Here is a 19,156-nt window from a genome sequence, read left to right on the forward strand (position 1 = left end):
CGCTCTTTTTTTTTTTTTTTTTTGAGGTGGAGTCTCACTCTGTCGCCCAGGCTGGAGTGCAGTGGCCGGATCTCGGCTCACTGCAAACTCCATCTCCCGGATTCACGCCATTCTCCTGCCTCAGCCTCCCGAGTAGCTGGGACTACAGGCGCCCGCCACCTCGTCCGGCTAGTTTTTTTTTTTTTGTATTTTTTTAGTAGAGACGGGGTTTCACTGTGTTAGCCAGGATGGTCTTGATCTCCTGACCTCGTGATCCGCCCGTCTCGGCCTCCCAAAGTGCTGGGATTACAGGCTTGAGCCACCGCGCCCGGCCTAGAAGACGCTCTTTAGCTCAGACCTCAGGTCCTTTAGAGCCAGGTGGGGAGGATTCCTCACTAGCAGCAGTGGGACATCCAGGACTGTGTCTCACGTGTCTTTAACACACCAGCATCACTTAACTCCAATCATTACTGTGGGTAAATGAGCCTCCTTTCCGCCTAAAAATGCCCTGGAGCCCTTTTCTGAAATCCCATAGACAGTTATTCATCTTTAAAGGATTATTTGCTTCTGCAAAAGTTTTTGCCTTTTTAACACTTAGAAATTAACATCTAGAGGCTAAAATTCAGGGGAAAATGGGGACCGCCTATGTGTAAGTTTCTAGAAACGCATGGTGGGCAGTGAACATGTGGAACAGTTATGAGGCAGATCTGCTAGCAGCTGGGTACTGTTGAAGCTTGGAAGTAGAAATACTTTGGTTTTCACAACTCCTACTTGGTGGTGGAAGCAAGAGGCAGGGGGTTGATTTATCCTTCTGTTCTTAGTTCAGTCCTTAGACCAGATACGATGAGATTGAAAGGTTGGCCCTTTTAAAAGAAATCTTTTTGAAAAAAGAAAAAAAAAAAGTGAAGGATTTCATGGGGGGATGCTGGTTAGAAAGGAAGAGTTAAACGGCCCCTGGGATTGTTTTTAACCACCAAATGCTTTCTGAAACTCACATAATTGATGCCGTTCCAATGATTTATTTAAATACAATCTGAGTATGAGAATGGTGGTCAAAATCCTGGTGGTTAACTAATTTCGTCAATTAAGACAGCCTTGTAAATAAGTACAAAGAGGAGCTGATGAGGCTCCAGAGACCCCTGGGCTCAAAATAAATGGAACCGACATCATTACTATGGGGAAGGAGCTTTTTGCAAATCTGAATTAGTGATTACAAATATGCCAAGAGACTAACAGGGCCTAATGAGAAAATGCTGCTTGATTTTTAACAGGTGCAGTTCAGTGTTAATTACTGATGCCAGCATTCTGCTAGATGGAGAGCACCTATGTTCTAAAAGCAAAGTGAGGACTCTCAGCAGAAAGCCTTTAGCCTGGTCCTGTGGAGTACAGATGACCAAAGTGATTTTGTTGTGTCATGTTGTGCTGCTTTTGGAGGGAAAAAGAAATGGAATTTCAGTGTGCGGGACAAAAACCTAAAATATATTTTGCTTTACCAAAAAAAAAAAAAAAGGCCAAAAGCAGAAAAAGACCACACCTTTGGATACAGTGTGCTGGCATGGTTCTCGCCCTTATGGTTCTCTGGTGAAGAAAGGCTGTGGCTGTGGGGTGGGGTGGCCTGGAAGGTTGGCCCACTAGTTGCAGAGGTGGTCAGCCTAGGTTGATCAAGGGCTTTTCACAACAGCAGTGGCATTGAACGTTCATTTTAGAGATGCCAGAAACTCTTAGAAATTCCACTGAGTCCCAAGGGCTTCTGGGGCTTGAAAAGGAAAGACACATGTCTCATCTCCTGGGAAGGTTCCTTTAGTTACCTAAGGCATCATCTTTGCTAATGTGTTAAGCCAACCCCAGGTCCCGGAGTCACTGGAGCTCAAAGAGGCTCATTCCCACCTGTGGGCCTCCCCAGTGGGGAACTCCCTGGCTGGCTGTGGCCTGCTCTTGCCTCGGAGAGTCCTTATTGGGGCCTGACCAGGGCAGACTTTGGGGGGAATGGTCCCTGGTGTTGGGTTTTCCCTCTGATATTTTTTTCGTTACCGATGTAATCTTAAAGAAATGTGCCTCCGGGTTGGGCGCAGTGGCAGTATAATCCCAGTGCTTTGGGAGGCTGAGGCAGGAGGATCATTTGAGGCCAGGAGCACAAGACCAACTTAGGCAACATAGTGAGACCCCCATTTCTGCAAAAAGTTTAAACCGTTACTTGGGCGTGGTAGTACTCACCTGTAGTTCCAGCTACTCAAGCAGCTGAGGTGGGAGGATTGCCTGAGCCCAGGAGTTTGGGGCTGCAGTGAGCCTTGACTATGTCTCCGCAGTCCAGCCTGGATGATAGAGCAAGGCTCTGTCAACAAAAAAAAAAGAAAATGAAAAAAGAAAAGAAAAAAAAGAGGTACCTTTGAACATTTGACTTGAGGGAACTGTATTGTCATTTTCATTCCTCACCACTTCTCCAAAAGCAAAGAGACCTGATTGAAACTCAGAGGGCCTGACATCTAACTGATCCGTTCCTGACTCCTGTCCATTTGCCACTTTGCTTTATTTTATTTTTATTTTTTGAGATTGAGTTTTGCCCTTGTTGCCCAGGCTGGAGTGCATTGGCATGATCTCGGCACACTGCAACCTCTGCCTCCTGGGTTCAAGCGATTTTCCTGCCTCAGCCTCCCAAGTAGCTGGGATTACAGGTGCCCACCACCACGCCCAGCTAATTTTGTACTTTTTGTAGAGATGGGGTTTCACTATGTTGGTCAGACTGGTCTAGAACTCCTGACCTCAAGTGGTCCACCCTCCTTGGCCTCCCAGAGTGCTTGGGATTACAGGCGTGAGCTACCACACCTGGACCATTTGCCAGTTTATTTAATGAATAAGCAAAATGTCAAGTTTTCCAAGATATGTTTTTCCAGAAAGCAAAGACCTGAAAAGCTTCTTCAAACAAATGTGTGTTATTTCTGCAATTTTTCTTTTTCCTTTGTAAATCTACTCATTCCATAAACTATGATTGCGCTTTGGTGGCTTGTCCATCTCATTCTTTCTACCTGTTTATGGATCAGGCACCTTGGCCCTGTCCCCTGCATTACAGCTTGTTTTGAAATGGCATGCATGTGTGGTCAATACAGGGAGGAGGGAAGATTAAAAAAAAGAAAAACAAAACAAAGTCAAAGAGAATTATGAAATGGGACAGAAAGCTCATTTTCATTCGAATGACCAGTAGAACTATTTGGTATTCTGCAGTTCAGTGTTGTTTATCAGAGAACCCATGCTGAGCCATCCTTAGGTGATTGAGAATCAAATTATTATTTTTAAAGTATGTGAGCAAAGTCTTGCTGGATGTGATTAATGTGTGATTGATATAATAGTAAAGCTGGACTTGAATCGTAACTCTATCTCTCTAATCATACTTATTTCTGGGCTTTTACATCAGTCTTGACCATGGGCACATTTTTTCAGCTCTCTGTGCCTCAGAATCCCCTGCCTTAAAATTAGAAGATTGGGTAAATAATCCTGATCCCTTCAGGCTCTGAGAACTGTAATTTAATAGCATCACCATCATGTAGCATCAGCCATTTCTCTTCTTAAACAACAGCACAGATTTTTTTTTTTTAAATAATTTTTAATAATTTTTTTTTATGGCTAGATATTTCACAGGGCTCAGGACAGTTATTGCAATTTAATGCTGAAAAGCAAGAAGCTGGCTGAGATAATTAATAAACCACCTCAGTTCTCACTTCCTTCTTTGGTAATGATTTAGGCATAGGGGATTCTTAAAAACCATCTTTTATGCCACTTCGAAGTACCTAAGAACATAGACCAAGAGAGACTGCAGGAGAGAGTGCTCATTCAACGTGACTGTGAAATTGGCACAGAAGCCCTCAGCACCAGGTATTACAGGGGTTCAGGTTCCCCTGGAACCCCTCAGCAGAGAGTAAAGCATTATTGAGCATGAACCAAGTTTATTTCAGATCTCAGAAAAGATGATTTTAAAAACTTTTATTATAATCACTACTAAACTGGTTGTTTTGAAGCTTAGGTTAATTAGATTTACATTTTCTAGGTTAGTTACTTAGATGTCATTTTAAAGACTTTTTGATGCAAATGTTATGCTTAATCCACAAGTATGTTTAGGGGGAGAAATCATGACTAATGTACTTATCAGCATGTTTATACTTTATGGAGATTTTCTGCAACGAAGACGTTTCAGCTTTAATCCCAGATCAAGCGGTCTTTGATGAGGACACAGGCATATGTTTGTATTAACCAACGTTTATGGACTGCTCCCTTGCATCGTGACTTTCTAGGTGCCTCCCATGGAGCAAGTTGCTCAGTCCTTTCACAGCCCAAAGAGGCAGACACTGTTATTTTGCCCTTTTTCATTTGAGGGCTTGCCCTACACCTACCTCGTAGGTGGCACAGCTGCCATTTGGACCCAGGTGGTTTTACACCAGAATTTATGGTCTTGCTAAACTGCTTTCTTCATGTAGTTCCATGTTTTGTAAAAACACTGTCGTTGTTGAATGAGAAACATAATGAAAGTAATGGCTCCCCAAAAGCATGCAAAGATTTAGCCCAAGGTATACTCTTGAGAGCAAAGCTGGGGATATGATGCTGTTCTTCCAACTTCTAAGACCTCTGTGGGTTATTTATTTGTTTATTTTTGAGACAGAGTCCCTCTCATATTGTCCAGGCTGGAGTGCAGTGGGACGAACATGGCTCAATGCAGTCTTGACCTCCCGGGTTCAAGTGATCCTCCTGCCTCAGCCTCCTGTGTATCTAGGACCACAGGTGCGTGGCACCACATTTGGCTAAGTTTTAAAATTTGCGGAGACGGGGGTCTCACTTTGTTGCCTAGGCTGGCCTCGAACGCATAAGCTCAAGCGATCCTCCCGCCTCAACCTCCCAAAATGTTGGAATTACAGGCTTGAGACACTGTGCCCAGCTGGTTATGAGGTTTTTACATTTATTGTGGTAATATATGCATAACATAAAATCTGCCATTTAAGTCATTATCAAGTTTAGTAGGCGTTAATTACATTCACGGTATTGTGTAACCATCACCACTATTTTCAAAATGTTTTCATCTCTCCAAACAGAAACTTTGTACCCATTAAGCAGTAAGTACTCATTTCCCCTCCCCCACTGCACCTGGTAACCTCTAACTACTTTTTGTGTCTATGAATTTGCCTATTCTGTGTATCTTATGTAAGTGAAATCAGGATATTTTTCCTTTTGTGTCTGGCTTATTTCACTTAACGAAGGTCCGTCCATATTGTAGCAGGAATCAAAACTTCATTCCTTTTTATGGCTGAATTATATTCCATTGTATGGATATACCACATTTTGTTCATTCATCTGCTGATGATCACTTGGGTTGCCTCTACCTTTTGGCTATTGTGAATAATGTAGCAATTGATGTACAAGTATCTGTCCCAGTCCTTGCTATAAGTTTCTCTGGTATATACCTAGGAGTAGAATTGCAGGACAATATGGCATTTGTCTGTTTTGCAATAGCAAAAATGGGGAGGATCGTGACATTTTTAAAGAGCTAAGTTGAACAGGCGGTGGATGTCTTGCTGCAGCCACCTTTGCAAGCACCTACAAGCAACGGGCATCTAAGAAAACATGGCATGTTGTGATTCACTTCCCACCTCCTCCAGAGAGATCCAGTGGTTGTTTACTGAGCAGAGGGAAGAGTTTCTGCCATTGGTCCCGAGGATCAGATTGCCCTGCCCTGTTCTCTGGACGCCTCCTGAAAAGCAAACTTCATGTATCAATGTTGGAGTTTAAGCATTAACAGGCGTTTGCCTCCACATCTGCGTGGTGGTAAGCAACAGCAAGTACCTCTGTCCTTGACATGCAAGCTTAGTTGGCACAAATGCTTTCAGAAAGGATGGTTTCAAGTCCCCCAGGCACCTGCTGAAAGTGGGGAGCTGGGATGGGAGAGTAAGATTTTATGCATTTTTGGCTTTTTGTTTTGTTTTGAGACAGAGTGTCACTCTGTCACCCAGGCTGGAGTACAGTGGCACGATCTCAGCTCACTGCAGCCTCTGTCTCCCAGGTTCAAGTGATTCTCTTGCCTCAGCCTCCTGAGTAGCTGGGGTTACAGGCACCTGCTACCATGCCTGAGTAATTTTTATCTTTTTAGTAGAGACGGAGTTTCACCATGTTGGCCAGGCTGGCCTCGAACTCCTGGCCTCAAATGATCTGCCCGCCTTGGCCTCCCAAAGTGCTGGGATTACAGGCATGAGCTACCGTACCTGGCATATTTTTTGGATTTTAATGGCAACTCATCTGTTGAAAGAACTGATCTGTTCATGGGGTGGGTGCCTGTGTGAAGGCCGGGATTACAAGAGATTGCTGTCTTCCTGGGTAAATTGGGTGCTGGTACAGGCGGGAGAAAGGCTTGGGAATATCTTTCTGATATCACATGGACACAGTGTTCTACCTGGCACAGAGTAAAACTTTCTATCACCTTCTGGATGTTTATTCTGCTTGTTATCGAACACCTGGGTATTTGGAAATGTCTGGATTTTTTTGCAATGTGGAAGGTAAATATCCAGGTGACAGCCTGGGTCTTTAACCTTTCACCCTTCACCTTTCACTTTGGTGTTTTGGTGTCAACAAACTAAATCTACATTCCCAGTTGTCACCTGAGGGTAGCCTGGGATTTAATAGGCATTTTGGGGGAATGAAGGTAACAGAAGAATTCCGAAAAACCTGTCTGGGCCACCTTGTGTCTTTGTGTGTTTAGGGTGTGGAATGTTCATGGAATCCGCATGTTGTATTACACTTGGGAGTTTAGAACATTTTGCTTCAATCTGCTTTATTTCAATATTGAAATGTTATTTTTAAAAAGTCTTTAGTGAACATGGTTTTGAAACCCATGCTTTCCTGTTCTGTTACTGGCAGATGAAAAATAATGATGAATTCCACAAAGATTTGGCCATGAGCAGGGAAGAAAGAGTCTTGTGTTGGTTGGTGCAGAATTTCTTCCGTCTCTGGCTTTTGTGTTTGTTTTGCCAGATCCATTGGTTCTGCAGGAGGAAGCTGCTATTGAATGATTATCTAAGGAGCTGTTTTATTATATTTTTTTGTTGTGTGTGTTGAGATTTCTGTTTGTTTGAAAGGTAGAAATGAGAAAAAAGTAAACAATACCGGTAATCCCAGTGCTTAATTATATAAGGTACATTGCTAACAATTTGGTATATTTTCTTTCTGATTTTAGCTATGTTTATAGTCAGGCTTATACTTTCAGTTCTATGTGCATCTTTAGGGTGGTAAATGTGTCTGCTTTTTTTTTTTTTAAATAAATTGGAATCATGAATTAATTGTTTTTCATTTATCAATAACTGTTTAATGACACCTTACCAGGTCTGGACATAATGCTTCATTCTTTTTTATGACTATAGACTACGCTGTTTGAATGAACAATTCATTAGTTCATACAGGATGGACTATACATTCTTAATGTCTCTCTCCTTGACAGTTTTTTGCTCTTACAAGCAGTGCTTGAAGCAGCAGTTTTGTTCATGTGCCTTGAAGTAATTGTGCTATTTTCTGTGGGCTAGCTTTCTAGAAGTAGAATTAACTGGGTCAAAAAAATGTGTGCTGCTAATTTTAATAGGTACCAGCAAGTTATTTTACACAAAGGTTTTTCTCAATTTATGTTCCCATTCTCAACTGGAATCTTTTATTTCCCTACACATTCACCAAGTACTGAATAACACTGATCCTTCTAATTTTTGTTAATACAGCTGGTGAATAACAGTGTCTCATTATTGTTTTAATTTGCATTTCCCTGATCGTTAATGAGGTTAAGCATCTTTTCATATGTTTATTGGGTATTTACATTCCCTCTTCTCTGAAAGCAAAGATGGTGTATGTGCATTTGGCCTAACTGGCAAAAGAATTGTAGCACTGAAAATCTGAGGAATTTAGAAACATGCATCGTATATCTTACGTCATCAGAAGAGTCATTTCTTTAGGTTTATATTGAATCTCCATATGAAAATAGAGTAATGAAAAAACCCCCAAACTTTGTGCTTTTGTTTGCCATCTTTATCAAGTTATTATTGTAGTTTCTTAGCTGGCTATTAAGCAACCACTAATCAATGGTAGGATACCCCCTACAAAAATGTCCAGCAGTCCCACTGTTGGTGGCGTTGAAGGGCATCCATTTGGAAAATGCTACAGCTCATAAAATTTGGGTCAATAAATCAAATACTGGAGCAATGGTGTAAGAAAATAAATATTAACAGCACTGCATGGGGCAATATTGATCTAGTACCAAGATTTCTGGATGGACAGAAACACCCTGTTTGGTAATTGTGCTTCTCATTGTAAAAACATTTTACAAACGTTAACTTATTAATATTTGTAGTGCATCTCCAGGAAGTAAATATTCAGGGAGCACGTGCTCTTGAAGAGGGATCTTGTACGGAATGCCATGGCCCCAGTGAGAGACTCGAGCTGACCATATCCCCTGGGGTTAAAAAGAGGGAGCAGTGAGCCAAGCTACATATGCCAAGATTTAATGTCTCAGCCGAGTCAGGCGATGTCCCTCCCTGTGCAGTTCAGGTTCAGCTCCATTTGGAATACTCTGTGCCAAATCTGGATCCAGGCACAAGAAAGATATTGACAGTTTGAATGGGGTCCAGAGACAGGCACTAGCCGTGATTAAGGGCTTATGGGCATGACATTTGAGCGGGGGCTCAAAGAACTGAATATTTACAGCAGGGATAAATGCTGGATTACATGGCTTGGCAACGTGGGGACCCATGGCTACATCCCTAAGTTACCTGCCACATGACTAGTTCCCCATAGGCAAAGAGAGAATCATTTCTGTTACCCCTGAGAGCTTGAGGTGAAGGGAGGGTCTCCTTTTGGGTCTGTGACCTTCAAGTAAAATCAAGGACCTTATACCTACGTGTCCCATGCTCTTAGCATAACGACACCATCGTAGCACCCAGGGATCCAGGATGTACGTAGGGAATTCTCATTGCGCTGGAAGATTTAGCATCCATATCTCCTTCTCCTCCAGAAGACACATTCTGAATGGAAGGTGCTTATCTCTTCTAAGGGGAGATGCAGTAGCATCTTGTTTGGGTCCTGTTAAGTCTATGGCTCAACCAAGAGCAGAAAGCGAGTCTTTGATGTAGAGTACAGTACAGACTCTCCACGGTCGATCAGATGCCCATAGATTCATTTACTGCCAGACATTTTACCTGCGACAGTGAGGATCAATTTCCCATCACCAGCTCCAGGCTGTTAGACTCTGAAACAGCCTTCATAGTTGTCGGTGACTGCAGCAGCCGAGCAAAGTGACTGTCCAGAACTCTGGACTGTCTTAACTCACTGCTTGTACGCTGTTAAGGAGGAAAGAGGCCAACCTTCACCCAGTGATCCTTTCTAAGACTGTTGGTGATGAGCAGCGACCTGGTTTTAGAACTCAGCAGCAGTAACTCCACCCTGCAGTCATGGCTTGCACAGAACTCAATGGCTGACATGAAAATCGTGGCTCTCCAGCATGCTCCTCGCATCTCTTAACTCTGTTGGCAGGCTAATCACTGGCGCTGCTTTGCAAAGTGGACAGCTGCTCTGCCCTCCTGTTTTTATAATGGAGTGGTTACGAGATGATTTTCTTTATTCTCTAGTTTCTTGTATCACTCATGTGCTTGCAAATGTGCTGCCTGTATTCGTTTTTTACGTGATTAACCCAAAATACTTGCAGTGCCCAGGGCATGGCTCAGAAGGTCAGTTGAAATTCCTGAAATGATAGCTGAGGTTAGTAGGCCTTGACTGTTTATTTTTTCACTTCATTTCACTGGAGTGCCTTGTCCAAAACACCTATAGAGAGTGACTTGGATTCAGATAGAAATACTAAAGCCTTGAACCCTGAAGATACGAGATGTTACGTTTTGTAGTAAGGAAAACTCACGCATGTTTGAACATTTGAGTCTATGGAAATATTTGAAAAGCAGGGGGAGAACATTAGAATGGCATCTCTTCGTGTATTGACAGAACCTTGGGTAGGAGTCACAGTAGCTGATTTTCACATGTGCTGCTTATCTTTGAAAAGTCTCAAGAAGTTTGTGAACAGACTGATATACAACTTGAGTTTTGTAAGGATTCATTGCTCCCATATTTGGAATTCCGGGTATTTCTCTGAGGAACATGTGTATCTATTCAGCCACCACCAGAGAGGGGAAGGGCAGACCTATGTTCCCAGCTGAAACTTCCTGAGACATCCAGACAACATCTGAGAACTATGAGCTCCTTAGGAGAAATGAATTAGCTAAGGCAGGACAGAGGTCTTGGAGCAGTGCCTGGCATACAGTAAGTGCTCACTAGTGTTAGTTCTAGATGATTCTGTGATGCCATAGAGGTTGAAGGTTCCCAGTGGATGCGCAAACTGGTAGCTTGCCTGCCCATGGCCATTGGTACCAGGCTGGCTGGTGTTCAGGCTTCCTGGCCACTTGGCCTCTCCTGGAGGAACCCTCAAATCCACAATGGTAACAGGCCCACGCTCTACACTGCTGAATACCCCTGCACATCTGAATGTGTCAATATTTGCTTCACAGGTGTTCACCATGATGATGATGATGGTTTTCATTTCTCATGATTCTTAGTGACAGTTATCCATTTAGAATTTAGGTGATTCTTCTATTCCTTCCTTGCCTCCTTCAGCTTCTTTTTAAATCAAGAAACCACAGTACTTGGTATTCTGTGCTAGGATTGTTAAATAACCGCCTTTGCTTTGATCTTTTCAGGTACGAAACCAGCACTGGAGCCTCATTATGGAAAGCGTGGTCCCATCTGACAAGGGAAATTATACCTGTGTGGTGGAGAATGAATACGGGTCCATCAATCACACGTACCACCTGGATGTTGTGGGTGAGTTTGCCTCTCCTCGCGTGGCGGCTACACACCAGCCCGTTCTTGCTTGACTCGTTTGAAAGCGTGAACGTTAAGTCCTGTTTCTCCCAAAAGTTTCAGGAGAATTGGTTCATTCTTATTCTTTCTACTATCATTTTAGAAGGCTGCTTCTGTCATCTGACAATATTCTGTTTTCCAGGCAGCCAGAGTTTATGAGCTTTGCATGATCCTCATGGTTCCCAAGCGTCATCTGTGTAAAGTGGACGTGGTATGAAATGTGTGACATTTTGGAAGCTGAGATTGCTCTGAAAATGTTAACTGGGCAGGTGAAAAGGGTGCAGATGTGCTGTAGGAGACCTTTGGTTTTAAAAGAGAAGCATCATTTCCCCAACAGGGCAACTGTAGAACGCCAGCTGAAGAGTAAAGGAAAAGGTCTGAGGACTGAGCCTGTGGTTGGCTGGAAAAAGGTGAATGTTGAGAGCCCTTCACTTCCATCACAAAGTCATTAGACAGTACCAGTTCAGTGTCTGTTCCTGGCAGCTATTTCCTCTGTGCAAAGGGAGCCATGTATATGAGCTTATAAATACATTTTTGTCAGAGTGCACAGATAAGTAGGCCACTTTAATTAAACATTGGAGACCACCAAGCCTGTTGTCTTGGAAACTCAAATTTCTTCCCAAGTTTTGCCTGTGATGATGGGGCTTTGTTGTGACTAATGGAGAAAGGATGTTTCTCTGTCTTGGAGGATTGCTAACATATGAAACTCTACCGAAGACATATTTCACTGTTGCAGGATGGCAGGTTAAGATCCTTTCCATGTAGGGGCCATCTTTTCTCTTTCTTGTCATGTGCCATGACTTTCAACCTGCCACCATGAGCCCTTTCTTTTGGTTTGCCCTCCCTAAATGCAGATTGCTGACTTCTGCTACAGACTTAATTCAGTTCACACTCACGTTTTGCTGTAATGTGACTGTTGGTAATTCCACAAGCCCACACCACCCACTGTGCCTCTGTAAACAAAGTGTCTCCGGCATCATTGCCTGTGTGTGTGTCCCCTAGTATCATCTCACATGTGGGTCTCCTTCAACAAAATATCTTTGAAGAGAGAGACCCCATAGATATTGAAATTGCCCAAAAAGCCACTAACAAATAATCCAAAAGCTTGATTAACCACATTGCAAAGATTTGGCTAATGAAAATTTTAGGTTACCTGAAAAGTAAACAAAACTATTTTGATTTTCTGTCAAGTTAAATGGAATTGGATCTGCAAGACACTCTGCTTTAGAAAGCATGGTATAGCCATTACTTTCATTTGCATATAAGCATTCAGGGAAAATAGTGCTTATTTGAAGATTTGAGTTTTGTTCTTCAGAAGCCTTCAGGCAAAATTTGATAGGTCCTTGAATAATGTTGATACTATAGATGTTCATAGAAGAGTGAGTTTTAGAACTCTTTCCCCATGGAGATATTTGTGGCATGTTTCTTAGTGGAAATTACTATGTTCAGATATTTTACAAAACAAACAAAAAGAGAAGTAACACTCAAATATGAGAAGAAAATGGTTAACATTTATTTTGGCGTTGATACACTATGAATCCATTGATCAAAGAGCCTATGGCTTGGCATTTAACCTGGGTTCTTGTGTATACTGAATGTGACATAAAAATATTTCTATTTAGGGAAAGAGAGTTAGATTTTGGGCTAAACGTTCTAAATACCTAATTTTGAAATTAAGTAATTTATTGTGGGAAAAAATAATTGTGCTGTAGCAGTCTTTTGGGATTATAGCTTTGCATAGGTCTACAAATCATTCATTAGGCTGGGCTGGGGCCATTCCAGGCATCGTGGAGTCAGATCGCCGCCACTCCGGTCTGGGCTCTTGCTTACAGCAAGTTTTAGGTTGAGTTGTTATGTAAAACATTCAAAAGCCCCTCACCCCACCTCCCCTTTGAGCTTTCTGGCAGCTCATCCCTGTGAAGCCCTGAAGTCTCTCTTAGAGTTTAGGGTTGGGATTTGGATTGGGCTGCTGAATAATGGAATTGTGCTGTCTAATGTTAATCCCCTGGCAATCAGTCTTGTTGAAAAGAGCGTATGATTCAGTGGTGTAATGTAGAGAGAGCGTGGAGTGTATGGAGTAATGCAGAGAGAGGCCTGATTATGTCACAAATTTGGGAGATCGCCCAGCTAAACACGGGCCAATAATGACACAATGCTGGTTGGGAATATCCATTAAAGCTCAACTCCAATAATTTTCCAAGCCTTGAACCTTCTTTATAAATAGAAGCCAAAAGTCAGTGGAGTATAAGACATTTTCAGTAAGGATGGAAGTGTGAAATATTCTCATCTCTGCTCAAAACCCTAGTAATTGCTTTGCGAAGCACTAATAAAATAAGAATTGAGTCAGCTAAAGAGGCTCATGTAGACGTACAGGGTTGGCAGTCATTCTGAACGTCTCAGCAAGTGGAAACAAAAAGGATTCAGGCTTAAGCAGTGAATTTCTGGTAGCCCACAGGCCCAAATGTGATACACTGCTGTGTGATACCAGCTTTTCAGCCACCTCTCTGTTTCACAGAAAATCAGAAACCCTATCCCAGTGCAAGCGAAGTCCCTTTCTTGCCCACATTCTTTGGGGTTTTATTTTTGTTGCTATGATACATAGGTCGTGGTTCAGATATTATGAAGCATCAAGATGGGTGAGATCTTTTTATTGAAATTCTTCCTTGGAAAGGCATTCCCATAAGCACTTTAATGTAAAAGCCGTGTAATTTAAGTGACATTCTTGTGTTCTGGAATTAAACAGCAAGCCATTGTTGTGTGTAAGGGAAATGCTCTCATTTATGGGAGCCCTTTTAGGAGCCTGGCTTGATCCTCATTAAAATTGACACCATGACTTTTCAGCTATTTACTGCAAGGGAAAATTAGTGTGACGCTCCACATTTTGGTAATTGTGGCAATGATAAAATGGGCTCCCCTAAAATAGCTGGCTCCGGGAGGTGGCACATCTTCACATCGTTCATCATGGAGCGGTACTGGAGCCCTGGATTCTGACTGGGGTCCTGTCACTGTGAAGCTGCAACGTTGGGATGACTCATTTCACTTTCCTTGTGTCCAAAAATGAAGGAACCGGAACTCGTGAATGTTAGAACAAAAAAGTGGCTTGTGCCGTGGAGCCAATAGCAGGTTTGTCAGTGGCCATGCCTGGGGCCCCTAGTGAACTGGGACAAATTATTTAGCTTTTCCAAGGCTCTGTTTTATCACCAGTAAAATCGGAATGATGATACTGACTTCATTCCTATGATGGTTGTATTAGGTTTCCTAGGGCACCCCTAACAAATTACTATAAACTAATTGGCTTAAAACAAAAGAAATCTATTCTCTTACAGTTCTGGAGCCTAAAAGTCCAAAATTAAGGTGTTGGCAGGTTCCACACCCCTCTCCCAGCTTCTGGTAGCTGTCCTTGACTTGTAGAGGCACCACTCCAATCTCTGCCTCCGTCTTCATGCAGTCATGTTCTCACTGTGTGTCTCAAAATCTCCTTCTGTCTTCCTCTTGTGAGGACACCTGTCACTGGATTTAGGGCCCACCATAAATCCAGGATGAGCTAACCTCGATCTTTTTAACTTAATTACCTTTGCAAAGACCTTTTCCTTCAAATAAGGTCACATTCCTAGTTTCCAAGGCTTAGGACGTGGACTTACCTTCTCAAAGGTCATCCTTCAACTCACTACATTGGTTATGAGGCATCAGCTGGCTTAGCAGATGAAAACATCAGATTGGCATGTAGGTGGCTAGCAACAAATACTGGTTTCTTCCCTTCCAAACCAGAGTTCTTTTGAGGGTTAGAACAGATCTTTAATAGCTTTTATTAGTCTCAATCAGAAGTCTTATTAAACAAACAATGCCATTTTGGGGCTGGGCACGGTGGCTCACACCTGTAACCCAGCACTTTGGGAGACCGAGGTGGGCGGATCACCTAGGGTCAGGAGTTAAGAGACCAGCCTGGCCAACATGGTGAAACCTCGTTTCTACTAAAAATACAAAAATTAGCTGGGCATTGTGGTGGCACCTGTAATCCCAGCTACTCAGGAAGCTGAGGCAGGAGAATTGCTTTAACCCAGGAGTTGGAGGTTGCAGTGAGCCAAGATCATGCCATTGCACTCCAGCCTGGGCAGCAAGAGTGAAACTCCATCTCAAAAAGAAAACGAAAAAAGAAAGCCAGGTGCAGTGGTTCATGCCTGTAATCCCAGCAATTTGGGAGTCCACGACAGGCAGATCATGAGGTCAGGAGTTCAAGATCAGCCTGACCAACATGGTGAAACCCTGTCTCTGCTAAAAATACAAAAATTACCCAGGCGTGGTGGTGGGTACCTGTAATCCCAGCTACTCAGGAGGCTGAGGCAGGAGAATAGCTTGAACCCGGGAGGCGAAGGTTGCAGTGAGCTGAGATTGTGCCACTGCACACCAGCCTGGGTGACAGAGCGAGACTCCATCTCAAAAAAAAAAAAAAAAAAAGTCATTTTGGGACCTAGAGAAGTGGCCAGAGGCTGACATTGACATTTCCTGCTGAGGTTTCCACCTTTGATTCATGCTGTCATCAAAGCTGTCCTGAGACTGATTTGGCTGTTGGACTTGCAGGAGAGGGGTGTGGAGTTTGAAGACTTGAAGTTCACGGAGTTGGCCTCTTTACACCCACCCCACCCCCTCCCTCACTTTACAGTGGAGGAAGTTCAGGTTCAGCTGGGATAAGTGATTTGCTAAGTAAGGGCTTGGAGCAGGCATTCTGGAGCTGGGGCCTCCATCTGGGTGTTCTCCACACCTACTCATATGAACGCTCCTTGCTCTCCAAGCCGTCTTCTTCATTTGATGTTCACTGTGGCGTGTTTCAGTAGGGACTGCTGCTGTCACCCCACCCTGCTTTGAGCTCTTTGCTGCAGAAGACAGAATGTACAGGAGAAGAATAGGAACTTAAAAGACTAGTTGCTCTTCCTCACTCATGTAGACGATTTGGCTTGGAATCACGAATTCTTGCTTCTTTTGGGCATTCCAGTTCTGCATTTCCAGAGACCCTCAGGTACGTCAAACTTTTTGTCTGGTAGTTGATATTTTGGGGGACAAAGTACAGTGGAGGTGGAAATGGTGCCTCTGATTTTTGCCAAGTCCAGATATGTCTTCTCCCCATTCCTTGTTTTTTTTTTTTTTTTTTTTTTTTTAAGAGACAGAGTCTTGCTCTGTTGCCCAGGCTGGAGTGCAGTGGCATGATCTTGGCTCATGGAAACCTCCGCCTCCCAGGTTCAAGTGATTCTCCTGCCTCAGTCTCCTGAATAGTTGGGATTACAGGTGTGTGCCACCATGCCCAGCTAGTTTTTGTAGTTTTTAGTAGAGATGGGGTTTCACCATGTTGGCCGGGCTGGTCTCAAACTCCTAGCCTGGAGTGATCTGCCTGCCTTGGCCTCTCAAGGTGCTAAGATTACAGGTACGAGCCTCTGTGCCTGGACTTCATCAGTTTAACTTTCCAGAAATTTGTTCCCCCGTCTGTCCCCATTCCCTTGAATGAAAGCTGTAAGCAGCAGGCAGTTGCTGTTTGGGGGCCCATCAGAGGCCGCATGTCACTTCTGGATGGGTCAGGCGTCACTACCAGCCCCGACTTGCTGGCGGCAGATCAGCATGGCACTGTCAACTAGCCCTTGACATAAATCTGTTGTAACTCAGCTCCAGACATGATGGGACACAGCCCGAAAGCTCACAGGAATCCATACCAGAGCGAAGTCCCCCCTCAGGTGTGTGTTCGAGAATGAAGCGTCTTTTATTCCAAGCACTGACTGATAAGCTCGAATGTGGAGTTGACACCTGGAATGGAGCTTTTGGGAGCTTTTGGCAGCCCGTCCCCAGTGGGAGAAGGAGGAATGGCTGAAGTTGTTGACTGCTTGGGGCAGCCTCTGTCCCAGGAAGACAAAGGCTCCAGTGTGATAGCTGAGCCGGGGCCAGGGGACCGAGGCACGGCGGAGTCCCTCAAACCACAGCTGGAGTGTGAAGTTTGGACTCTCTCCTGGGTTTGGAACAAAGTAGTGGTTAAGTAAATGAAGAAGCGGTGGCCTAGTTAATTAATTAACCGGTCAATTCATTACTGAAGCTGTCAAGATTCAGTCACTCCTGCCCACTTGCTCCCGATGGAAGGCTGCGTCTCGGTCTCAGTTTCCATCACCCTGTGGCTTCTGGATGGAACTTTTGTTTCTGTGTGTGATGAGGAGTGGCTATGGTAGCATCATTTAAATGATGTGATTCTGCATGTCCAGAGACGTTAGGACATTGAAAGCCTGACCATGACCGTTTAGGTTGTCACGCTTGTACCTGTTCCTGGCACAAGGTCTTGGCTCCATAGAGCCCTGTGGGGTTCTGAACTTGAAGCCTCTTGACTTAGAGGCTTCCTGGCCAGGCCTCATTTGATTTTCCGTACTCCTGGTTTCGCTGCCAGTGAATTCTTTTCCATTTCTTGCTCTGAGTGTAAGACTTGGTGTCCTACCCTGACACGGGCTCTGCATGCCAGCTCTAGAGTTGCAAAATCTCACCGGAGGGAGGCAGAAAGCCCCTCTATTGAGAAGGGATTGGGGTGGCGTGCCAGGTAATGGGTCACAGCGACCGCCTTTCTAAGTGGGCTTGTTTAGTTGATAGGAGATCACGGAACTGGAGCGGGCTTGAGGAGGAAACACTTTCCTTTTGCCGCTTTTGTGTCCCCAGCAGCCATCTCATCCCGTTCTTATAAACCATCACTGTTGCAGACAACCCCTAAGGGTCTCTACTCTGTGCCAGATGCCCTCTCTGGAGGTTCAGGTGGAAACTACACGGAGATGAGTGTCAAGTTCTGTTTCCATCCTTGCTAACTCTATGGCCTTGGAAAAGGCATGGAACCTCTGAGTCTCAGTTTCCTTGCATGTAAAATGGGGGTGATGACCCACTTTTTCCTTGTAGCACTATGGGGAGGAGGAGGTGGTAGGAGAGGCAGCGCTTTTAAATAATAGTACCATGCAACTGTTAGTCAGTATTGTGCGTCGGTCCCACACTTCCTCTTGCATCTCCAGACAGAGTCACGCACCCTGAGCCCCTCCTGATGAAAGGAGGGGTCAGTCCTGTCCTTTCCTCCAGGATAGAGATTTCAAAACTTCCTTTGGTAGCTACTGTTTAATGAGCTTTTGATTGCTACAAAGCAGCTTTTCATTCCTGTTTCACAACAGGGATCCCGGGGGGCAAAGGCTGGTTAGTGGCAGCTAGATCACTCCGAACGTACTGACTGGCAAATACAGACTCTCCCGCAGAACTGACCCCAGCAGGAAGCCTTTGGGAGCAGGTGGTATTCTGTGGGTGCCAGCTCCCTGGGGTGGGAGCAGGCACACGCCAGCCTGGATGGGGCATGGTAGAACTCTGCAGTGTCAGCTTTTTTGTCACTTTCTCTACAGGCTACCCGTTGTCCTTTGCCCTACCATTGAGGAAGGAAGCCTGATTGACTGCTTTTGGTTCTTGCGGGGGGGCCTGGGTGAGGTGGCTGGAGAGAGGGCTAATATTTGGTCTGGCATTTAATCTTGGCATTTCATTTATGGTGTGGGCAAAGAGGATGTAGACGTGTTAAAATCAAGTTAATATCTTACAGTTTTATGTAAGAAGAGGTTACCTGGAGATTCAGGTGAGGATGGGGCAGAGAGAAGGCTGCTTCTGTCAGAGCTTGGACAAATAAACTTGCCATGAAATGTCAATTTATTGATGGCAGTAAGAGTGTGCAGTAATGTGCTGAAACTTAGCAAGGTTTCTATCAGTGTGTGTTAAATTGAAATCAGAAAATAAGTTTAATAAGTTGCTTATATTTGGAGTTTTATGGTTCTTAACATTGCAAATTCTGAAGCAAGAAATTAGAGTTTCTCTCTAAACTCACTTACTCATATGGCTGTATCAATGGCTGCCTTTATAAATCGAAAGACCTCAGTTGGGAAGTTTTATGAGATGGAGTCTTGTTCTCTTGCTCAGGCTGGAGGGCAGTGGCGTGATCTTGGCCCACTGCAACCTCTGCCTCCTGGGTTCAAGTGATTCTCCTGCCTCAGCCTCGCGGTAGCTGGGACTGCAGGCGGACACCATCACACCCGGCTAATTTGTGTGTTTTTAGTAGAGATGGAGTTTCACCATGTTGCCCAGGCCTCCCAAAGTGCTGGGATTACAGGCGTGAGCCACTGCGCCTGGCCTGCCAACTCTTGTTAAGATGTGTGTGTGGAATGCTTTGTGTTCTTCCCCTTTTAAAAGATGTGTCTGTTGGTTTGTTTTCATGGATTCGCTGTCC

At 44.1% G+C, this 19,156-nt stretch overlaps 1 protein-coding gene across 23 annotated transcripts in view; it reads left to right on the top strand.

The window, feature by feature from the left end:
* FGFR2 (fibroblast growth factor receptor 2) overlaps positions 1-19,156 on the top strand; it is a 120,576-nt gene that overhangs the window by 48,633 nt on the left and 52,787 nt on the right. For all 23 annotated transcript variants that reach the window (XM_033180791.1, XM_033180825.1, XM_033180815.1 and 20 more), the window contains one exon: positions 10,731-10,854. In XM_033180791.1, coding sequence (XP_033036682.1) covers positions 10,731-10,854 — 124 coding nt within the window. The remainder of the gene's footprint in view (positions 1-10,730; positions 10,855-19,156) is intronic.

This window comes from Trachypithecus francoisi, unplaced genomic scaffold (genome assembly GCF_009764315.1).
Source record: "Trachypithecus francoisi isolate TF-2019V2 unplaced genomic scaffold, Tfra_2.0 Contig01579, whole genome shotgun sequence".
Classification (NCBI taxonomy): domain Eukaryota; kingdom Metazoa; phylum Chordata; class Mammalia; order Primates; family Cercopithecidae; genus Trachypithecus; species Trachypithecus francoisi.